The 24,396-nt window shown below is 39.9% G+C and overlaps 1 protein-coding gene across 1 annotated transcript in view; it reads left to right on the top strand.

The window, feature by feature from the left end:
* Positions 1-24,396, top strand: part of znrf2b (zinc and ring finger 2b) — a 53,293-nt gene that overhangs the window by 10,429 nt on the left and 18,468 nt on the right. Inside the window, exon 2 of the mRNA XM_047362070.1 lies at positions 18,542-18,637. Coding sequence (XP_047218026.1) covers positions 18,542-18,637 — 96 coding nt within the window. The remainder of the gene's footprint in view (positions 1-18,541; positions 18,638-24,396) is intronic.

The following is a 24,396-nucleotide window of genomic DNA, read 5'->3' as shown; positions in this document are numbered from 1 at the left end:
TGTATGTGTTCAAACAGTGCCAAGAAGGAAATCAGCAATGACCTCACAGAAGCAATTGTTGCTTCTCATCAACCTTGTAGTGGTTAAACGGCCATTTCTAAACATAATGGATTACTCACAAGTGGGAAGCGTTTAAGGCAGCTGCCAACAGTCCCAGGGGTGGAGATTCCCAGTTAAGTCAGCCCAAGGTGAAGCTGCTCAATGTTCGGAGAAATTATAAAGAGCCGAAGGACTGCCTTTCGGATTCTACAGGCCTCAGTGAGCAGTAATGCTGTGCAATTAATTAAATTAATCGTTCCATTTTGTTTTTGGCTCCAGATGATCACAAAAACAATATAATAGTTAAAAAACAGGGCTTTCATACTGTCTCCCATGCCAAATTAGAAGGAGGTGTCAGTCAAGAGTGATTTGATGACCTTAATGATGGAAGAGCGTAGTACCTGGAGAACCTGGCTAGTGAGACTTGGAGCTCATCACTAAAGATAAATCATCCAAACATGCAAAAAGCTGATCGGTAATTAGAAGGTTTGATTATTGTGATACCAATAAAGATTTTTCCATTGATAATTGAGAAGAATATAAGTACTCTTCTAATACCATTAGATAATGCATTTTTGGTTTGAAACATTGTTAAAAAATGATTCTGTTTTATATTGTTTTGTATTTGGAGCGATCCCAGTTTTGTTTCCTATTTGGAATAATTTTAGCCTTAATGATACCAATGAGTGCAGAATGTTGTCCATGTGTACTGCTCTCACAGTTGGCTACTTAAGGAGAAACTGTGTTGTCTCTGCTTCTGCACATGTGTAAGCAGAAGGGACCATGTGTGCCTTCTCCATACTGGACTAGGTAATGAAAACCTGTGAGGAGATGAAACGGTGCCTGATTTTTTGAAGTTATCTTTATTGTATTAAGTTTCTTGAATCAATCATTGTTCATGTGCAACTAGAGAGTGGAAAATCCTGCTGGAGAAATGTAATTGTGAGGCCTGTTAAGAGCAAGCAGCTAAGTGATGAGCTATGATGGAGTCAGTACTAGTTAGCTGAAATCTGTCCTGATGATAAGCTTGATGCTACTTAACCTGACTTTCTAGTATCTACTGCTAAGGGCCTTTATCTGGCTCTGTCACTGCATGAACAGAACACCAGCAGCTTATTTCCTACGTCAGGTATTTTGTTTCCTGTTTGCTCCCTAAATTGAAAGTGACTAAAATTTTACCATCTCCCCTAACCTGTGTCCTCCAGCCCACTAGACATGTGTGAGGTGAAAGACTTGCAGAAGATCTAAGTGGGACTTCATTAAGGGGTCTTTTTCCAAATAAATATCTAGAGAGGTGACCTCCAGCTTTGAGCTCTTGGATTATGGTTGTTTTAGAATGTTATCACCTTCTGTAATGCTGTCAGAAAGTTTGTCTTGGCTTTAGATTGTGAAGAAGTTGAGTTTCTGAAATGTTTGTGGCTATATGCTGTTAGTCTATGAAGTTTCATTTTGACATCCAGGTAGCAATAAGATGTAGTCATCAGTTTTAAGTGCAAACAGTAGATGTCACCTGCATTTTACACCCAAATACACACAAATTACAAAGAATTCACGTGCTCTTCTGTTGTCACATGACTGTCACTGGGAGTTGTACGTTTTCTTAATTTTTGCCAGAGAAAGGTTTTCCATCAGCTGAAGATGGTACTCCTGCCCCTCTTTGTGAGACCAAAAGCAACAATTTAGAGCTAAAAAAAAAAAGGCAAATCAAAATGTTTGCATTTGATAGGGGGCCTAATCTGCGTGAATTTGTGGATGAATGCCTCCCTTTTATAAAACCAGTTTGGTCAGGAAGTATTATGAGAAGAGTTACCTTTTCTAGTCTTTTTGCGAGGGCTTTACGGATTATTTTGAGATCAACCTTAATAAAGGATATGGGACGGTAGCTGGTAGGAAGTACTGGGTCTTTTTCTGGTTTTAACAGGAGAGTGATTTATATCTGGCGGAAGTATGCCATTTGCTTCGGTTTCATGTTGGAGCCAAAATATTCCGGAATTCTTTGTAGAACTCTGGGACATCCATCTGGGCCTTGAGCCTTTTTATTGGGCATGCTTTTGAGGGCTTCCTGGATTTCAGCTGATGTCGGTGGTGCATCCAGGGCCATCGCTTGACTATCTAATAACTCAGGAAGTGTTACTTTATCGAGAAATTGATCAATGTCATTGTCTGACGGGTCTATATGTGGTGAATATAAAGTGTAGGGATTTATGATTATAAACATTTATCAAAATTACAATTAAAAATCATAATTCAGAAGGAATACATTCTAACCAAAAAACATTCCTTACAAATAGAGATTAGAGATATGCTCTGCTGATGTGATTATTGGGCTCACAGCACTTAATAATTACAATTAGTTAATTATCATTATTAACTGATAATTCTTAACATAACCACGCTAAATGTTACTGTGTGATCTTTATCTATGTAAAAATCTATTAAACCAATAGTCCCTCTTACAATAAACTATTCTGGTCCACCAACGTTCACCTAACTAAGCATACACTATTCTACAAAGGGGTAAATTGACAGTCAAAAATAAAGATGCGTACTGAGTATAGATCAAGATCAAACCAGCAGTTTATGGACTGGGTGGGAATAAGACAACAACGTGGATTGACTTGGAAAAATGGAGCAGAATTAATAAACGGTGAAGCCTTACTTTGGTCCATGCATGCGTGTCGATAGCGGCTTTCAGCTGTTATATGGTAGAGCTATGCCAGCTCAGACTCGGTAAGGCACCTAGCAGCCGGCCCCTTCGTCACTAACAGCTGATAGCTGGCTAATCTTGAAATAAAGGGTAATAAAACTCTGAGGCGGGAAGCTAGTGGAAAAACAAGAAGGTCGTAAGCGGTGAAACACTGGAAAAGAACATAAGGCTCAGTTCTCATCCTCAGTCTACTTTAAAGTCCACTTTAACTCCAACTGAACAGCACTCAGTTGATCAAAAACATGGTAAACTCACTGAGTTCAACAGTATTCCAACAGCAATCAGACAGTTCAGCATAAACGCCAAATGATATGGCATATGAACGTAAAGAACAAAATTACTTTGGCGTCGGCTTCTTTCTCTTCATCGGAGTCTGTAGATCTGGGTTGTAGATCTGAAGGAAAAAAAAAAGGGGGGAAGTGAAGTATTCACACGTCTGTGAAACTCAACACGGTTAACTTCTCCGTTGTCCATACGGGGAGAAATATGATGAACTGTGGCAGTCAACTGGAGCAAACAAGAAGGAAACCTGTCTCCGTAGAAAAAAAAACCTCTGTGGGTGTTCATATCAGACAGATTTTCGGCCGTGTCAAGCTCTTCCGGGGATGGCCAGTAGGGAGACAAATAAACCCACCCGCAAGCTTCTATTTCACCAGAGACTGCCTCCGAGCGCAGTATCTGCAATATATTACGGCTGGAAATGACAGCTCACCATTCACTTCAGGTGGTATTTATTTCTGGCGGTGACGCCAGAGCTGCAATACCTACTGGGAAGTGTTGTAGTTTGTTTGGCTCACAAGATGGATGATGACCCAACAAACGCTTTTATAAAAATCTCTGACAGTACTCTTTATTCTTTCAGGATCATAACCTGTATTCCCTGTCGAGTCTTTAACAGCAGATATAGCTGTCTTTTCTTTATTTATTTTTAGCTGGCCAGCTAAAAAGCTACCTGATTTATTGCCATTTTCAAAGTTTTCTATTCGCACTAAGACTTGTTTTTTTTGTCAATAATTTCATTTAATTCTAGTTTGGCTTTACGTAGTTTACTCAGCATTTCCACTTCTAACAATTTAATGGTTTCTTCTAATTCCTGAATACGTTTATTTTCTTTTTTCTTCTTATGTGGTAAATGGTAAATGGACTGAACTTATATAGCGCTTTTCCAGTCATGCAGATCACTCAAAGCGCTTTACACTAGAACCACACTCACCCAATCGCACTCACTAACGCTCATACATTTATACACCAATACGCAGATCGGTAGGCAACTTGAGGTCAAGTGCCTTGCCCAGGGGCACATCGACATATGGCAGGAGAAAGCTGGAAACGAACCCACAACCTTCTGATTGCAAGACGACTACTCTTCCTACTGAGCCACAGTCGCCTATGTGATGAGAATGAGAGTATTTTACCTCTCATCACTGCTTTCCCTGCCTCCCAGAGAACAGAAGTTGATGTCCCCGGGAGGTCATTAAACTCCAAATATGAAGTCCATTCTTTTTTTAAATATTTGCTAAATTCTTCATCCTTAAGCAATGATATATTAAACCTCCAGTTTTTGCTTTGTGGGTTTTCTTCCTGATTTACTAAAGTTAAGGAGACGGGAGCATGATTGCTGACAGCTATAGGGTGTATCTCAGTGTCTGAAATGTCAGTCGACAACGAACTGCTGACTAAGAAATAAACCAGACAAGAGTAAGAGTGATGGACATGTAAGAAGAAAGTATATTCTCTGTGATTAGGGTGAAGAGATCGCCATGCATCGCAAAGTCCGTAATCATGTACTGTTTAACTATATTTATTGATTGCCAACTGTGCTGAGTCCCTGTTGTGGTCAACCTGTCTAGTTCTTCATTTAGACCAAAGTTGAGATGGCCCCCAAGAAGAAGTGAGCAATCCAAGTGTTTAGACGGTAGAGAAAAAAATGAATGGAAGAATGGGGGGGTCATCAACATTTGGGGCATATATACTGACAATACATATCGTTTGGTTATGTATAGATATTTTCATTATTATATATCTACCCTCTGGATCTGTAACTGTGTCTAATACTGTAGACGTTTACATTTTTGTGAATTAAGTTTGCTACTCTTTGCCTAGAATTACAGCAGGCAGAAAGCTAATTAAGAGACTCAAGTGATTTAGGATCATTTGCAGCTGTGGCAGATTTATGAATCTCTTGTAATAAGACAACATCTGCCTGTAGTCTTTTAAGCTGGTTAAAAATGTTAAACGTTTTCTCTCTGGTGCCGGCTCCATGGACATTCCACGTGACAAACCTTAGTGTGCCCATAGTTGTGTGTGCCAGAACCCCCTTTGACAAAACCGTTCAAGATGGGACCAATGACTTTAGACGATCAGGGTGGCTGACCTGTATGAGTGTTAGTCAGAGTTGGCTCAAGTGAGTGATGCAGCGAGTAAAGACGATCTGTCCGGCCAATTGGCTCGTAGATTTACATAGCTAAACTGAAAAGATGTCACACACACACCACCAATGTGTTTGCCTTTTTAGAAAGAGAGATGTCCAACACACATGGGCAAAATGCCAGTGTTCCAGAACTACTGTCCTGCAACTTTTGGCTGGATTCCTTTTCTAATAAACCTCAATTGAATGACTGCTTACCAGGCCTCGGCACACCTGAATGACAAAATGCTGATGAGGGAATTCAACCATTTATTTCGAGTGTGTTGGCGCAGAGATGCATCTGAAAGCTGCAGGATAATAGCTCTCGAGGACTGAAGTTGGGCACCTCTGCTCTACACCACGCACACTCAGTTCCCATGCCACCTCCTGTGGTTCTGCGATGCCAGCTTGAGTTTTGAAAGCTTACATGTGCAGGTTGATTTGTGATTTCTGAGCAACCAAAAGGAGCTCAGAGGAGTTCTAGTCTTTGTTGGTTTATAACGCAACAGTTTTTTGAAGGAAGCTGTAGAAAACTGTGGTCAACCCGGTGCTCTGAGATCTTATGAGGAATTTAAAGCACAGGGATGGTACAATGGAAAACTTCATTGCTTCAGGATACCTTTACACCGGTACAATTGGCCATATGTTATTATTTTCCTATCAAAAGATAAACATTAAATCGTTAGTCAGGACCATTTTTAACACTACATGAGTTACGTTGATTAGAAAAAAATGAAAGTTGGTAGAATTACTTTAATATATTCTGTTTTTGTTGGATTTATGGGCATGAGAGTTTGGCTCGTCAGACTGAATGCTAATTTTATGCTTTTCTACTCACAACTCATGTAACCAAATGATACGATGAACTTGTAGTGGTAATTGTTTTAAATCAGGGCTTAACTGTGATGAAGGTCATGTTTTGGGTCCAGTTTTTAGGTCCGGTGCTGTGTTTGTGTATATTGCTAATATTTACTGAGGGGAGACCAAATGCCTGACGTTGATAGACAGCCAAACCACATTAGTTAGACACACCTTCTCCATGCAGCTGAGAGCAATTTTATCTAAAACCACTCTCCCGTATTCTTGATTTTCATTCCACATCCTCTTTTTACACCTCCCCCTGGAGAGATATGAATTGTACATGAATAATCCACTGTTCTAATATCAGCAAGGTAACCATTAGCTGTCTGCTTTACAGCTCTGCTTTGTTGCCTCAATCTTTTGTCAGTTCACATGTAAACCCACTATTAAATCCAGTACTAAATTATCAACTCATACTTTGAAATAATACAAAATATCCTTGACAGCAATAGTAAAGCTGCAGGTGCTAATTTAATTATTTAATTCAGGTATTTTGAAGTAAGGTTCTGTGATTCAGTTATAGTTCCTTTTACCTGTAGTAGAAATATGTCATATTACTGTGAGCTTGTTGGAAATGTACATAAATGCTCAGAGTGATTGAAGCTAGTTAGATCTATAGCTAATTTTAGCAGTTTGAAACAACTCGTGGAGAAAATGTTTATCGGTGATGTATATTAGCGGATGTTGACAGTCTACGATTTTAAACAGACTGTTGTTACGTTTGTGTCTGTATTTTTATGGGAAGTAACTTTGGTTGACCCTGTTGGCTGGATCAATCCATCAGATCCACTTTGACTTTTCAGTCTGCTTTAGTCTCGCCAAGAACATAGAACACTTTTAGATCTTATTTCAATCAGTTGTGTAGCAGTATCAAAAATGGTTCGTTCCTCTGTTTTCTAGGTCTAGTAATAGTCCACTAATTCCTCTAGTCCCTACTCAGTATGGTTCGGTATAGCTGTATTCGCTTTTTGGGCCATTCCATCAGTTACGTTGAACTGTTACTATTTTTAGTACCTGGACGGATGTGGTTCCAACTGTGTTGAGTTGTGCTGAAACGCGACATCAGAAGACTGTCTGTCACTGATTGGGTAGGGGGCGGTATTACTAATCACAGCATACAGTACAGACCAAAAGTTTGGACACACCTTCTCATTCAAAGTTTTCTTTATTTTCATGACTATGAATATTGTAGCTTCACACTGAAGGCATCAAAACTATGAATTAACACATGTGGAATTATATACTGAACAAAAAAGTGTGACACAACTGAAAATATGTCTGATATTCTAGGTTCTTCAAAGTAGCCACCTTTTGCTTTGATTACTGCTACGCACACTCTTGGCATTCTGTTGATGAGCTTCAAGAGGTAGTCACCTGAAATGGTTTTCACTTCACAAGTGTGCCCTGTCAGGTTTAATAAGTGGGATTTCAAGCTTTATAAATGGGGTTGGGACCATCAGTTGTGTTGTGCAGGAGGTGGATACAGTACACAGCTGATAGTCCTACTGAATAGTAGTAATGATGATGGCCACTTGTTTTTCTTTACTTAGCTGCTTTTTTGGTGCCATAATACAAATTCTAACAGTCTATTCAGTAGGACTATCAGCTGTGTACTGTATCCACCTCCTGCACAACACAACTGATGGTCCCAACCCCATTTATAAGGCCTGAAATCCCACTTATTAAACCTGACAGGGCACACCTGTGAAGTGAAAACCATTTCAGGTGACTACCTCTTGAAGCTAATCAACAGAATGCCAAGAGTGTGCGTAGCAGTAATCAAAGCAAAAGGTGGCTACTTTGAAGAACCTAGAATATAAGACATGAGCAAGTTTATTTATATAGCACATTTCAGTAGCAAGACAATTAAAGTGCTGTACATGGAAAAAAAAGAACAAAAGACATAATAGGAAAAGTGCATTACAGTGGCATAAAGGTAATAAAATAATTAAAGAATACAAAAATTTAAAGAGAATAAAAATTAAATTTAATAAAAAATTATTAAAATAAGATTATAATAAAAAAGATAAAAAATTAAAAATCTATGATAAAATGATTCAGAAAATGAAAGAAAGTTGGACTGAAAACTAATAATGTTAAGATAGCACAGTCAAAGGCCACTCTAAACAAATACTTTTTTTAGTAGGTAGAAGTAAGAAAAGGGGCACAAGATAACATAGAAACACAGACATTGTTCAGCTGCACAAATCAACACCAAACTTAACAATAAGCATAATTATAGACTCCTAATAGTCTCGAACATAGAGTTGTATCCCACAGATGTTAACCATTTTACTTGGGGATGTTTTAATCAGCTAAAGCAGAGGGTGTACTGATCCGACTAGCTGTTAGCCTCCATCACATTTCCAACAAAAGCTCACAGTGAGATGACATATTTTTAGTAAAATTATAGCAGATTTGTTGATAAGTCAGAAGACTGGTGATCTTGACATTAAGCTCATAGTTTCTCACATCCTTTTGTGACACAAGCTTCAGTTGGTTCTGGCTTTTCCAAACTGCAGGCACATGTGGGCGACTGCAGAGAAACAAGGTGATTTAGTTGGCCAGGAATGATGACACACTCCTTGCTCCTGCTATTTTTCACTCTGAGATTCTGCCTACCCTTGTGTAAAACTGAAGTTAATACAGAAAGGTTTGGGAGTCAGTCAGCTCCTCCTGAAGCTGATAGGTGCTGATGTCTATGTGTGGTTCCCTGAGTTATAGAATGAAGGGCTGCCATGCAGTGTGGATGATCAGTGAACCGATCAATAAGGTAGTAATTCATAAATCCCATTTAATAGCATGAAGCGCAAAATGTGCTGATTCAGGAGCTGTAGCAGTGCTAAGTAAAGGGCTGTGGGTAATAAACATGGAGCCCTGGGATGCTCTCCAAGCAGCAGATTAAATTGAGAGCAGTCAGAACCAAGTAAAAGTCTGGAAAACCATGTGAGCTTCTGCTCTGCAGTTTTGCATTAATTTCAGCATTAAAGGAGGAAAGTTGCACGTTTTATTAGGTAGGAGTTTTTCATGTTTAGGCATCATGTTTCATAAATATAATATAAAAATGTCCCAGTTAGATCACTTTAAGCCCATAATCCTGCTTTCTTACTTCAGTCACGTTGCGTATCCCACAAATAACAGTTTTATTGTTACACATGGTTCTGCTGGTGTCTCCATGCCATGATCTCCAGTCTGCACAGCAGGCATCTGCTGCTGAACTGTGAGGTGACCCAGATTGGGAGTTCAGGGCACCACACTCTCCAGTGCAGACTGGAATTTTTTAAAATCTTAATTCCATGGATTGGGTCTCAGGTTTAAAAAGGAAGAACATTCTTTCCAGGTACAGCTCAGTCTCTTCCTCAGGATGAGGAATTCTGTTCTTTTGCTGTTGTATTTACAAGTGATGGCAGCTAAATTGGTCCATCGTGGTGAAGATGGAACTGAGCCGGAAGCTCTTGATTTCATGGTCTCTCTACGTTCCAATTCACTTCCAGAACTCACTGTAGGGACTATAAATCCCTTTTGGCCTTGAAGCAACTTAGGATTCCCAAGAGGATTTGAAGTGTTGCCAGGAAGAGAGATGTCTGGGTTCATAGCTTCCATTCTTGATCAGACTTCAGATCAGCAGAAGATGATGGATGGATGGACAAACAATATTCTAAATTGTCTACTGGAGTCTGTTTTAGACCTAACGAGTGCAAACCTGGATTCAACATTGATTTATTATGACCTGGTTCTTATCAAGATGCCCAGGTCAGTTTTTGATTAAGTTCAGGATACGTTTTTTTCTATTGTGCCAACAATTTCAGAAATAAACGTACAGCCATGGAGAAAACATTTCTGTTTTTTACAATATCTGCAAGAACACATCACTAATTTAATGGTCGGTGTGTAGCTGGAGGTCAGGTCAAGTATGAGATCAGGTAGGACGACACTTCATCCTACCTCACTCCGTCATGTGCTGCAAGTCATTAAACTTTGCAATGTCTGCAAAGAGGAGCCACATTTTGCTGCCAGCATCAGTAACGCAGAGCCTGCTTTCACCTGCACTTTTACTTACCATTCTCCATCATCACCACAAACGGTGCCAAATCCAAAGTGATCCTACACAGAGGACGGAACCAATGCTGCAGGACTACGTTACTGGCACAACACTTTTGATGTGTGTTCTAAACTGAGCGCTACAAACAGAAGGAAGCTTTTTCATGAACCCCACCGTTGGTTCATCTGAGGACACAGACAGGACAGAGGGAGCTTTAACACAGGCAGAAATTTGAATCCCAACTTTCACTTCTGAACTGTTCTTCTGAACACCAGCGCATTGGTCAGGTTGGTGCTTTACAAACTAATGTGACTGTTTAGCTCATTGCGTTGTTCAAAGTGGTATCAAAAGCCGAGGTAGTTGCAAATTCTGTTTGTGTTGATTCTCAGTCACAATCCTAAGGTCTTGGTTAGAAGGCAACTGGTCTTCTCATTTCTTGAAGATGTTTCTCATCTCATTCAAAAGACTTCTTCAGTTTCTGAACATAGGTTGGAACTACCAGGCATATCTGCTCTAATAGAAGTAGACTCTGAGTTTTAGGAAGAGTCACACTTTGCTTTGGGAAATGAGAAAAGAAACATGTCATTGGTCTTCAAAGAATCCTCCTGAAAGATTTACATTTTGCTACCTTTTCATCAGTAGACCCTGTTTGCTCTGCTGAGAGAAACCAAGCTGCTGGAACAGGAATATAGTCACACATTATTAATATTCATCCTGACTTTCTTACAGAAACGCTATCCGTTTGGCTCTTCAATGGCCGTTTTGTGACATTTTGGATGACGCATTCACACAGATTGAGCTAAGGAGCTCTGTTTACTCGTGCCTGTGAGGAGCCTTCAGTTTGTCCACTCTAAGCTCAGTGCTTGTAGAAAGCAGAACCTTTTTTCATCTTATCATTCATTTTTTTCTTTTGCATTAGGATTTTACAGTGTGAAGCTCCAGTGAATTTAATTTGCAACCCTGAGTCCCAGCAAAGCTTTGCTACAGGTGGATATACTGTGAAGGTCACAGCTCTTTCACTCTTTGTTCTTAAGCTTCATGTTCTATTTAGCCCTCAGAATAGTGTTTTGCAGACTTGAACAACCAAAATGAATTTACATCAATGTACCTGGAGTCAATTAGAACATATTTTGAAGTAAAGTTGCCAGTTTATTTGAATAAGGTTATAAATGTAAACAAGCACAAAGTTATCTAGTCTTGTGTTTTCCGTGGTGGGGAGTCACCATGATGAGCTTTTTTTCTGTTGACTGAAAGTAAAGCCGATCCTGATGGACCGGGATTATTTAGTGGTAACAGAAAGTATTGTTGTTGCTCAGTGTCAGTGGAGCCCCAGGAAAGACCCATCTAATACCAGTTCTGATCCATCAGTTTACCTTCTCCTAAGTTTTTATACCCGATACCAAGAACAAAACACTACACACCAGTTTTGGATGTTGTTAATTGTCTTAATTAGTGAAAAATCGATAGATGGCACTCAAGTCAACAGCCATTTAGCTAAAATTGTCATGTATAACAAAACACGCGGCCACCTGCTGGAAGTGTTTTAATATTCTAGATGAGGGTACCTTGGGTTAAGTTAAATGAGTCACTGGAAAACAGTTTAAACAAAGATCTGCTCTGCAGGTGTGTTGAGAATCATTTCGAAGGTATAATTGAAGCACTGAATCTGTCCTGTTTCCTTTAAAGTGGTCTTGCAAGATATCCTTCCTCCATGGTTGTAAATGTCTTTTAAGTATATTGTTCGTCTATCAGTACTTTCTAATGTTGTGTTCTTTTTTGCTCTGTAGATTTGTTGGACAGTGAACCCATGGGTAAGCTCCACCTTGTGTCCTTTGATTTCTGTCCATCTGTTACAGCAGAGTGTGTGTGTGTGAGAGGTCCGAAGGTTTAGGCGTTTTGTCCACACAAACATTGATTGGTTTATGCAGTTGGCTCTGTTCTCCCTTTGTTTTTTCCATTTTCCCTTTTTCCTTTCAGCAGTTGCAAGGCAGGACAAATAGAATGAAAGTAATGCGTTTTTCAGTGTTTAAGTTGGTGTTTCAGAATTCGGTTTAAAATGGTGTCAGCTTGTGTTATGTATCTGTATAAATAAGTGTAGAAAAGTAGCTAATAATTTAAAAGGTAAGGTCTGGTCATCCCATGTTGACATGCTCATACATTCACATGTTTTGCTAAGGGGTTAAAAGCTCAGAGAATTCATTAAATTTACGTATGAAAAGTAAAGACTGATATTCATAAGGCAATCATGAGATAACAAATACGAAAAAAATATACTGACACATAATATATTAGGTCAGTATTTAAGAGCATTGTTTTTTGCATGTTCAAGGGACCCAGCTGGAGCAATTGATTTCTATGATTTTGAACAGAAAACATGATTGATCAGGATCAGTTTGCTGCCAATCTGTGACCATTCCAAGCTCAGCTAAAGTCCAGTTTTTTGATATTGTTAGCAAAATAAAAACACATTTTATGCTTTTTATAAAATGGACCATTGTTGCTAAAACTGTAAATTAAGCAGTTAATTCAGAAAATGGAATATGTTCCTGTGTTTGATCAGGACGGATGCATACATTAAAAAATATCTTGATACTTATTTCTATGGCAGTCTTTAAAAGTACATGTTCAAGGGACACAGGAGATGCATAAAATGAAGGGATCCCCAAGGTTTAATAAAAGAAAAAACATGTTAGTAGGTCTTCAGCTCATTTCACTGCATTATTGGACAGTAGAACTGGAAAAACTGAAAAATTCTCCCAAGTTAATAAATTGCAGCTGTTTCATTCATGCACATACTCCAGCCTGTGAGTGTGTTTCTCAAGGACAAATATGCTGGGTCCAACAGTAGGTACTACCTCCAATATACATGCATGAGGACACTCCACAGTTTTTTTTCTCGGAAGAATATCCCATTCAGTTTACAGGATGAGTCATCCCAGCCTGGCAGGGAGGGCTCCGTTCTCACTGTTGAGAAAGCCTGGATAAGTGGTGCAGGGCTGCAGCTTAACTTCAGCTAGCTTTCAAATAAACACACCTACAGTTTTCTGAGCATTCCTGATTGTTAGCAGATGGCCTGGGAATCTTATTAGATGGTGCTGTGCATGTCTGTGCCAGTTATGATTTGCTTTGGTCGGACAAGCAATGGAGAGCCTGCTTCTGGCTGTGCTAATCTATTCAGTCCATCAGTATCTCGGCAGGCCGGCTGATGTTTGGAAGCCCTGCACACAATGCACACAGATTTCTGTCTTATGATGTGTGAAACTAAAAGGGTAAAACGGCTGTACAGGACATGGTGATGTCTGTGGAGCCGGTAGAATCTCGTGTCATGATAAGATGCAGAGTGCAACCCAGCTCTCCCTGAACCTTTTTTTTTCTTCTTTACATTAATGCAAGCACTGCAGTTGCTCCTGTGCAAGCACACACTCCCTCTAAAATTTAATGTAAAGCGCGTTAACAGTGCAGTGGTTTTGGCACCAGCGACGTTATCTCTGTGCTATTTTTTTAAACTTATTTAAAATGAATTATTTTAAAGCTGTCCCACTGGTTCTTACCCCGCCATGTGTGTTTGTATGTTCAAAAATACATTATAAGGGTCTAAAATGGGGAGAAAATCCAGTGGAGTTGAGTAACATCTTTTCCTTCCATTTCTTTGAAGTATATGTGCCTCTCAAGCTGATTCTGATATATTCTTTTTAAAAATGTAAATCCTCCTTTTGTAGATGAAATTAGCTTTTTTTGGATGATTATTCCCTCTGCTATTGGAGGCTGTCCAGCTGGAAGGATTTTTGCTGATACTGCTGTATTTTTTGGCAATTGTTTTGATGATTAACTATAGCAATAATGTGTTTTTTACAACTGGGAGCAGCAGATTAATATCTTAAAACTCAAATAATACCTAAACTACAACCCCAAATCCCAGATGAGTTAAAAAGGAGGCACCATGGATGCAGAGCAGGAGCAAAGAGGAGAGAGAAAAGGAAAAGGTTCAAACCATCTCTTCAACAAACATAATGGGCAGTGTGAGATATTTGGCAAACATGTTGGATGAACTTCAAGCTCTAACAAGGACCCAGGCAGATTTATGAGAACGCAGTATTACAGGTCCTTCTCAAAAAATTAGCATATTGTGATGAAGTTCATTATTTTCCATAATGTCATGATGAAAATTTAACATTCATATATTTTACATTCATTGCACACTAACTGAAATATTTCAGGTCTTTTATTGTCTTAATACGGATGATTTTGGCATACAGCTCATGAAAACCCAAAATTCTTATCTCACAAAATTAGCATATTTCATCCGACCAATAAAAGAAAAGTGTTTTTAATACAAAAAACGTCAACCTTCAAATAATCATGTACAGTTATGCACTCAATACTTGGTTGGGAATCCTTTTGCAGAAATGACTGCTTCAATGCAGCGTGGCATGGAGGCAATCAGCCTGTGGCACTGAGGTCTTATGGAGGCCCAGGATGCTTCGATAGAAGCCTTTAGCTCATCCAGAGTGTTGGGTCTTGAGTCTCTCAACGTTCTCTTCACAATATCCCACAGATTCTCTATGGGGTTCAGGTCAGGAGAGTTGCCAGGCCAATTGAGCACAGAGATACCATGGTCAGTAAACCATTTACCAGTGGTTTTGGCACTGTGAGCCAGGTCGTGCTGAAAAATGAAATCTTCATCTCCATAAAGCTTTTCAGCAGATGGAAGCATGAAGTGCTCCAAAATCTCCTGATAGCTAGCTGCATTGACCCTGCCCTTGATAAAACACAGTGTACCAACACCAGCAGCTGACACGGCACCCCAGACCATCACTGACTGTGGGTACTTGACACTGGACTTCTGGCATTTTGGCATTTCCTTCTCCCCAGTCTTCCTCCAGACTCTGGCACCTTGATTTCCGAATGACATGCAGAATTTGCTTTCATCCGAAAAAAGTACTTTGGACCACTGAGCAACAGTCCAGTGCTGCTTCTCTGTAGCCCAGGTCAGGTGCTTCTGCTGCTGTTTCTGGTTCAAAAGTGGCTTGACCTGGGGAATGCGGCACCTGTAGCCCATTTCCTGCACATGCCTGTGCACGGTGGCTCTGGATGTTTCTACTCCACACTCAGTCCACTGCTTCCGCAGGTCCCCCAAGGTCTGGAATTGGCCCTTCTCCACAATCTTCCTCAGGGTCCGGTCACCTCTTCTCGTTGTGCAGCGTTTTCTGCCACACCTTTTCCTTCCCACAGACTTCCCACTGAGGTGCCTTGATACAGCACTCTGGGAACAGCCTATTCGTTCAGAAATTTCTTTCTGTGTCTTACCCTCTTGCTTGAGGGTGTCAATAGTGGCCTTCTGGACAGCAGTCAGGTCGGCAGTCTTACCCATGATTGGGGTTTTGAGTGATGAACCAGGCTGGGAGTTTTAAAGGCCTCAGGAATCTTTTGCAGGTGTTTAGAGTTAACTCGTTGATTCAGATGATTAGGTTCATAGCTCGTTTAGAGACCCTTTTAATGATATGCTAATTTTGTGAGATAGGAATTTTGGGTTTTCATGAGCTGTATGCCAAAATCATCTGTATTAAGACAATAAAAGACCTGAAATATTTCAGTTAGTGTGCAATGAATCTAAAATATATGAATGTTAAATTTTCATCATGACATTATGGAAAATAATGAACTTTATCACAATATGCTAATTGTTTGAGAAGGACCTGTATATGTTTCACTCAGACATGGCTACAGAATCATATGCAAGACTCCAACGTCTCTCTGCCAAGCTTTCTGACCATACGAGCAGACAGAGATTTGCAAAAGTAAATGAGGTGTAATATCAGTTCTTGTGAACAACAGATGGTGTAATCCAGGACACGTTACTGTGAAGCGTCATCTCTGCATCTCGAATATTGCCCTGTTAGCAGTACGTTTTCGTTCATATTATTTACCAAGAGAATTCACCAGTGTTATTTTGGCAACAGCTTACATTCCACCATCTACTGTTCATTGTTAGGTACATTACTTTAAAAAAAGTAACTAGTTATAGTTACCAGTTCCTTCTCCCAAAAGTAACCGAGTTAGTAACTCAGTTAGAATGATGTTACAAGTTGCCGACCAGAAAAACCAAGCCTTTTCTGTTTGCACTGTGTAAGATTGTTGGAGCATGCCCTGACCGCAGCAGGGCTCGAGTTGTTAGCCACACGTGTTGTGGAACGGTGAGACGATGTGAATGCTTCATAAGGTTGGACTTACTGGTCATGGAAGTGGATCATTTCTTTGTTCCCGGACATAACTTGCAAATCAAATGCACATTTTTGCCTCTCACTTCAGCGAACGTGAAATATTGCCCATACTTCCAGTTCTGTCTTTGAATTTATAAGACTCCCCTCCATTGTCATGTTTCTTTCTTGCTGTTAGTTTACTCTGTCTGGTGAAAACCCGCCTACCTGATGCCTTCTCAGCCAATCGCCGTCTCGTATGCCGCTATTTGTCCATGCCACCTCCTCCACTACCCCACCTGCTGCTTTTTCCTTGAAGAGCTTTGAAAAACACTCACTGCATCTGCGGGAGAAAAGCACATCTCTCCGCAGCAGCAGACTGTGTTCTTATTAAACCCCTCTTGAGTTGTAGTAACGTGTTGCGTTACATTCTAAACAACATAACGGCGTTACGGAAATGATAAAAGTAATTGGTTAGATTACTCTGTTACCGAAATGTAATGCAGTTACTAACGCTGCTATTTTGCAACGCCATTACTCCCAACATTCCTGCTGTTGTCGACACTGCATGTGATGTCATCAGCTCAGTTGTTGCTAAGCTACATACACAACACCGCAATGTGTTTTTAGCAATATCTGTTGATCTTTATAACACCTCACTGTCTTCTCCGCTTCCGTTTCAACAGTTTGTCAGCTTCTTGTTTTATATAATGTGGATGACTTGTACAGCTCCAAAGCAAGACCTCCGCTAGGCAAATCAGATCACAGTCTTGTTTTCTGTCTCTGCTTGAAATATAAATTGTTTGGAGGCAACCAAATCATTAAGGTCCTAGAGAGACTCATGTTGGCCCACCTAAATATAGCAAACAATCAGGACCCCCTGCAGTTTGTTAATTGCCATGGAGTTGGAGTTGACGACACCATCATACACCTGCTTCAACAAACCCACTGTCACTGTGAAGCTGAGTACAGGGAGTTGGTGGACCACTGTGTGGCATGGTGTGGAAGCAATTGTCTCATCTTGAATATTGATACAACAAAGTAGATGATTGTAGATTTCAAGACAAACAGGACCTGTTCAAACATTATTTCCATCACTGGAGAAGTAGTGAAGGAGGAGTGGTGGAGGAGTATAAATATCTCGATGTTCATCTGAAAAAACAACTGGACTGGAGATGCAACAGTGAAGTTGTTTACAAGAAGGGACAGAGCAGAATGTTCTTCTTGAGGAAGCTTGGGTACTTCAGTGTTTCCAGCAAGATTCTGCATGTCTTGTATACAGTAAGTCTATTGTGGAGAATGTGATCTCTTCTGCCATCATCTGTTAAGGTAGCAGCATCAGAGCCAGGGACCTAAAAAAGCTCAAGCTGAAAAAGAAGCCTGGCTCTGTTCTGGGGACTCCTCTGAAACCTCTGGAGATAATTGTGCAAAGAGCAATTCTTCATAAAATGAATAACATTATGGAGAACCCTGAGCATCCTCTTCATGAGACTGTTGTACAACAACAGAGTGTCTTCAGTCAGAGGCTTCTTCAGATCTTCTGTAAGGCAGACTGCTACAGGAGATCCTTCCTGCCCACAGGCATCAGCATCTACAACGGCTCTTTGAAGAAACCTGCATAATATGAGCTACAACAACATTTAATTTCCTTTTGGGATTAATAAAGTAGTTTGGAATTAAACTGAATCATATTGTATGAATTGACTGGAAAGCTTTTCACTTTCCAGTTGACCATGATTGTTTACATTACTATGCAATATGTGCAATAGTGAGGTAAACTGAAATAAAAAATTATTCTTGTTACATGTAAAGCCCTCTTGTTTCAGTTTAATCTTATTTATTTTCCAGTGTTATTATTGTAATAAACTAGTAAGATAATTCAAGATCTGTGGAGTCTTTGTGTTTTTCTGTCGAACCATCTGTTCAATCTCAAAATTAAATAGATAGTTCATCTTGCTGTCTAACAACTGACAGCAATGGTGGGCAGTTTAAGACTATCTTGATAATAAAGTTCTATAATATGTCCAACAGAACCAGGCAAAGATGTGGGCATACTGTTGCATTATAGTTCAATGAGTCTGAGGCTCAAAAGATCAAAGGGTCAGGGTGTCCATATGTACCAACTGCACAGAGGTGGGAAAACTAGAAGGAAAGTGAACACCAAATTCAAATACACAGGAAGACCTGTCACATTGTCTAATTTATTTCTTATTATGCTTTTTTTCATAGTTTCACCTCACTCCACCACCGACCTCTTATTCATTATTGCTATTTTCTTCACTTTTCAGGATTCAAGTGCCCAGTGTGTTCCAAGTATGTGTCCTCGGATGAGATGGATCTTCACCTGGTTTTGTGTTTAACCAAACCCCGAGTGACATATAACGGTAGGAATGAGGCTCCCTTTTTAACTTCAGTTTGTGAAACTCCTTCAGTTGCATTGTTTAGACAGAACAACCGATCATGAAAGTTTATCTCCTTTTGATTAGAATAATCCATAATTACTCATCGTATGGTGCATACTGAATGTTCATTTGTCAAAAGTTTGTGTGTAAAGCTTATTTTGTGTGATGAATGCTATAAATTAGGAGGAAAATCCTTGGATCATCATTCAGTTGTCTTGCCAAGTATAAACAGACCGTCCCATGCAATGATGGTAGTCCGATAACTGTGACAAGTTGGTAACAACTTAACCAATTCTGAAGAGAGCAAACATCCAGCTAAATGTTTACTTACTTAGGTACTAGGCAGCTAACAGCTGCTGGAGGAGAGGATGCTCCACTAATTTCGTTCTGCACCCAGTGAGGTTAAAAACATCTTAAAGCCTTCTTTTCACCATATTAAAGTCCAAACTAAGACTCCATTTAACAGTTTCTACTCTGGTTATTGAAATATCTGCACTATACTCTCTCTGCCTTCTGCTTGGCTCTGAATGATCAACAAACCAGATGCTTTTATTAAAGTGGGAAATAAATATGGTTTTATTGTTAATTTCATGCTAACTTAATTTTAATACTTAAATTGACCAAGTGGATTATTAAGACCATTAACCATTCTATATAGCCTGTAGGGGTGTATGATATGATAAAAAATATTATATAACAATTCTTTTTTTTACAGTAAGATCGCAGTTTTATGAAGATCTCCCTACAAAAAACCATAGCTCTGAATGTAAACCATTATGCAAAATAACCGCTAGGAGCATCTCTATCCATATTTTAATCAGTTTGCACAGTTTTATCAGTATTTCTCAGCATGTTCCCATTCTTAGGACATGAAAGAACACTTTGTCCAACTTAAAACAAATTATTTTCATTTCAATTAACCAGCAGCACTCAAGTTTACTATTGCTACCAAATGTATATGTAACAATAAGAAAAATTTTGAATCATTTTGTGCATAAATTCATCCCAGTTCCTGTCATTGAGGGTTGCAGTAGAAGTTGTAATATTTCATCACTCCATCACCAACACATTCAGGTCTTCTGAAGTGATATCAGTCAGCCTGACCACACAATGCTGCCAGCCTTCACACTAAGGTTGAGCGATTGGACCAATTTATCGAACATCCACGATAGGTTGAGCCCTTTAATGGTCTTTTTTTTTTTTTTAAGTGCGGTGTTTTGGATTTTTTTGGTCTACGGCTAAAGGACAAAACATAGTCTGGCATAGCCAACTTGACTCTGCAGATATCAAGTAGTGTCCGCCAGATTTGTCCGTGCGAAGCTCAATCTTTACAACACACAATAAACTGCTCGGCGGGGAAAAGTCTCCCCATCGAACTCTTTTACAGGTCCTTCTCAAAAAATTAACATATTGTGATAAAGTTCATTATTTTCCATAATGTCATGATGAAAATTTAACATTCATATATTTTAGATTCATTGCACACTAACTGAAATATTTCAGGTCTTTTATTGTCTTAATACGGATGATTTTGTCATACAGCTCATGAAAACCCAAAATTCCTATCTCACAAAATTAGCATATCATTAAAAGGGTCTCTAAACGAGCTATGAACCTAATCATCTGAATCAACGAGTTAACTCTAAACACCTGCAAAAGATTCCTGAGGCCTTTAAAACTCCCAGCCTGGTTCATCACTCAAAACCCCAATCATGGGTAAGACTGCCGACCTGACTGCTGTCCAGAAGGCCACTATTGACACCCTCAAGCAAGAGGGTAAGACACAGAAAGAAATATCTGAACGAATAGGCTGTTCCCAGAGTGATGTATCAAGGCACCTCAGTGGGAAGTCTGTGGGAAGGAAAACGTGTGGCAGAAAATGCTGCACAACGAGAAGAGGTGACCGGATCCTGAGGAAGATTGTGGAGAAGGGCCGATTCCAGACCTTGGGGGACCTGCGGAAGCAGTGGACTGAGTCTGGAGTAGAAACATCCAGAGCCACCGTGCACAGGCGTGTGCAGGAAATGGGCTACAGGTGCCGCATTCCCCAGTCCTGGGCTACAGAGAAGCAGCACTGGACTGTTGCTCAGTGGTCCAGAGTACTTTTTTCGGATGAAAGCAAATTCTGCATGTCATTCGGAAATCAAGGTGCCAGAGTCTGGAGGAAGACTGGGGAGAAGGAAATGCCAAAATGCCAGAAGTCCAGTGTCAAGTACCCACAGTCAGTGATGGTCTGGGGTGCCGTGTCAGCTGCTGGTGTTGGTCCACTGTGTTTTATCAAGGGCAGGGTCAATGCAGCTAGCTATCAGGAGATTTTGGAGCAGTTCATGCTTCCATCTGCTGAAAAGCTTTATGGAGATGAAGATTTAATTTTTCAGCACGACCTGGCACCTGCTCACAGTGCCAAAACCACTGGTAAATGGTTTACTGACCATGGTATCACTGTGCTCAATTGGCCTGCCAACTCTCCTGACCTGAACCCCATAGAGAATCTGTGGGATATTGTGAAGAGAACGTTGAGAGACTCAAGACCCAACACTCTGGATGAGCTAAAGGCCGCTATCGAAGTATCCTGGGCCTCCATAAGACCTCAGCAGTGCCACAGGCTGATTGCCTCCATGCCACGCCGCATTGAAGCAGTCATTTCTGCCAAAGGATTCCCGACCAAGTATTGAGTGCATAACTGTACATGAGTATTTGAAGGTTGACGTTTTTTGCATTAAAAACACTTTTCTTTTATTGGTCGGATGAAATATGCTAATTTTGTGAGATAGGAATTTTGGGTTTTCATGAGCTGTACGCCAAAATCATCCGTATTAAGACAATAAAAGACCTGAAATATTTCAGTTAGTGTGCAATGAATCTAAAATATATGAATGTTAAATTTTCATCATTACATTATAGAAAATAATGAACTTTATCACAATATGCTAATTTTTTGAGAAGGACCTGTATATGTGAAACACTGCTCCGAGCAATCGGTCGCGATTACGCATTGCTTGACTGCCACTCTGTGCCGGACTGACAGGTCTATTCCCCTTCTTCGTCCCTAGTGTGGTTTTATGGCCTTTAACACCACTTTCTTTTCCTTTTGTTTTACCAAAGCTATGTGGCAAATTAGCTTTGCCTCCCCAACCGATGTAGTCATGGCAGAAGATGTGGGAAATGTAGGAATTTGTCAGCAGAAATGTAGGAAATTGGTACGCTTGACTATAAAGCCTCAAACATCCACAGACACTGTGCATGGAGTCCCCGCTGCCAACAGTACACCCGCTCCACCCTTAAGTTTCATACGTCTGCACAAGCAGCACACAACTTTAGTTACATCCTAAAGTAATCCCAAATGGACGACTTTGTATTTTTTTTTCTTGGCAAATCAGTCCATGCATGTGTACATTGCTTCGCCCACAAAAAAGGCTAAACGTCACCTGCGCGAATCCATGGGCGATTGTCATTTGTTGGACTGAAGAATAACTGTTGGAAAAATCTTACATATCGCCCAACCCTAATTCACACAGTTGGCTTTTGATGACCAACGAGGAAACCTGAAGTGGTTTTAATTAATTTAAATTGCATTTAGTTCTTGTCAGAGGACATGCAGCAGCTGAATAGAGCTTTTATTAAGACCAGCAAATGGACTGTAATCCAAGCACAATGTAATAAAAGCATGAATTATTTATTCAAAGTTGGGTAATGGAATGTATGTCTTCACTGAGGTGTTAGCTGGAAAAAGCTCTTCTTTACCAAATAGCTCATCTGTCTGTCAAATTTACAGCTACTGTTGAAGATCACACCAAAGTTTCTAGCAAATGGATGCACGTAAGAATCACATAAAGCAATAGCACTATCACAGTTAAAGGAGGTGTGATTATCCAACTATAATGATTCCAGTTTTATTAATACAATGTATAAACCTGGATAAAGCTCTTATTGCAAAGGTTTGCCATATAATCATCCTATTAATGTTTTGACTGCTCTGCCGACAGTAATTTGACCCTTAATTACAGTCTGATAAATTCAGTTCAATTCAATTTTATTTACATAACACCAAATCACAACACATGTCGTCTCAATGCACTTTACAAAGTCAATTCAATCAGATCAAACAGATTTCAAGTTGGGTACATACATTCCAATTAATCCTATCAAACAGTCAGATTGCGTTTATTATTCATATTGATTAAAACGTTTTTCTATATAAGGAAACTCAGCGGATTGCATTGAGTCAGTGACTTGCAGCATTCACTCCTCCTGGATGAGCATGTAGAGACAGTGGACAGTCACTGGCGTTGACTTTGCAGCAATCCCTCATACTGAGCATGCATGTAACGACAGTAGAGAGGAAAAACTCCCTTTTAACAAGAAGAAACCTCCAGCAGAACCAGGCTCAGTGTGAGCAGCCATCTGCTGCAACCGACTGGGGATTTGAGAGAACAGAGCAGAGACACAAAGAGAACAAAGAAGCACTGGTCCAGGAGTACTTTCTATGGGAAAGTGAAACATTAATGCTTATAGATCCTTGAATTGGCTTCATATAGGAGAGAAAGACAGCTAAGCATATGAACTCTGAGCCAGTAATAAAAGTCTAGAGTATGAAAGAGAGCACGTATATTTAGTCACAGTAGGAGCTCAGCCAGTAGCTATGTCTAGGAGAGAGACAGGGTAAACACTGAAAGACAGGGCCAAGTGTATCATCTGTAGAAGGTGAGCATTAAGTTGTTGGCAGCAGAAGCTTGTACGATGTCCCCCTCCAGAAAGGTGTCATAGCTAAACACAGAGTCAGGCCAGGTGTAGCTTCTAGAAAGAGAATAAACAGAGAGAGAAAATTGGAGAGTAGAATGAGAATGTAGCAGAGAGTGAAAGTGGTCGTGTCCTCAAGCAGTCTAAGCCTATAGCAGCATAACTACAGAGATAGCTCAGGATAACCTAATCCACTCTAACTATAAGCTTTATCAAAAAGGAAAGTTTTAAGCCTAGCCTTAAAAGTAGACAGGATGTCTGCCTCACGAACTGAAACTGGGAGCTGGTTCCACAGGAGAGGAGCCTGATAACTAAAGGATCTGCCTCCCATTCTACTTCTAGAGACTCTAGGAACCACCAGTAAATCTGCAGTCTGAGAACAAAGTGCTCTATTAGGAACATATGGAACAATCAGATCTCTGATGTATGATGGAGCTAGATCATTAAGGGCTTTATGTGTGAGGAGGAGAATTTTTAATTCTATCCTGGATTTAACAGGGAGCCAATGAAGGGAAGCAAAAGTAGGAGAAATGTACAATACCATCTTTATTTATGAAGCACTTTAAAATAAACTAGGGTTCATAAAGTGCTGTACATACACAAAATAACATTATACAAAAGAAAAACAGATACATTTAAAAAGACAAGTTAAAATAGACATGTTTTGATAAAAATGTTAAAATAAAGCCAACCTCTCATGATGTGCAAAATGCTTTAGCAAATAAATGGGTTTAAGAAGATTCTTAAATTGAAAGAGTGACAAGGCTTGTCTGACATGCAAAGGCAGATCATTCCACATCTTTGGGGCAGTTACAGCGAAAGCGAGGTTACCTCTAAGTGTACGTTTAGTTTTCGGCACATTAAGGAGCTGCTGGTCAGTAGACCTTGGGAGGGGGCAGTCCATTAAGAGAACTTCTTTAAGAATAAAAGAAGAAAATGGACACATAAACACAATTGACTTTACAATCAGATATAATGTGAGATCAGTCCAAGTATACATG

The sequence above is a fragment of the Girardinichthys multiradiatus genome, chromosome 3, assembly GCF_021462225.1.
Source record: "Girardinichthys multiradiatus isolate DD_20200921_A chromosome 3, DD_fGirMul_XY1, whole genome shotgun sequence".
NCBI classification, from domain to species: domain Eukaryota; kingdom Metazoa; phylum Chordata; class Actinopteri; order Cyprinodontiformes; family Goodeidae; genus Girardinichthys; species Girardinichthys multiradiatus.
This window is presented reverse-complemented; position numbering and strand designations above follow the sequence as displayed.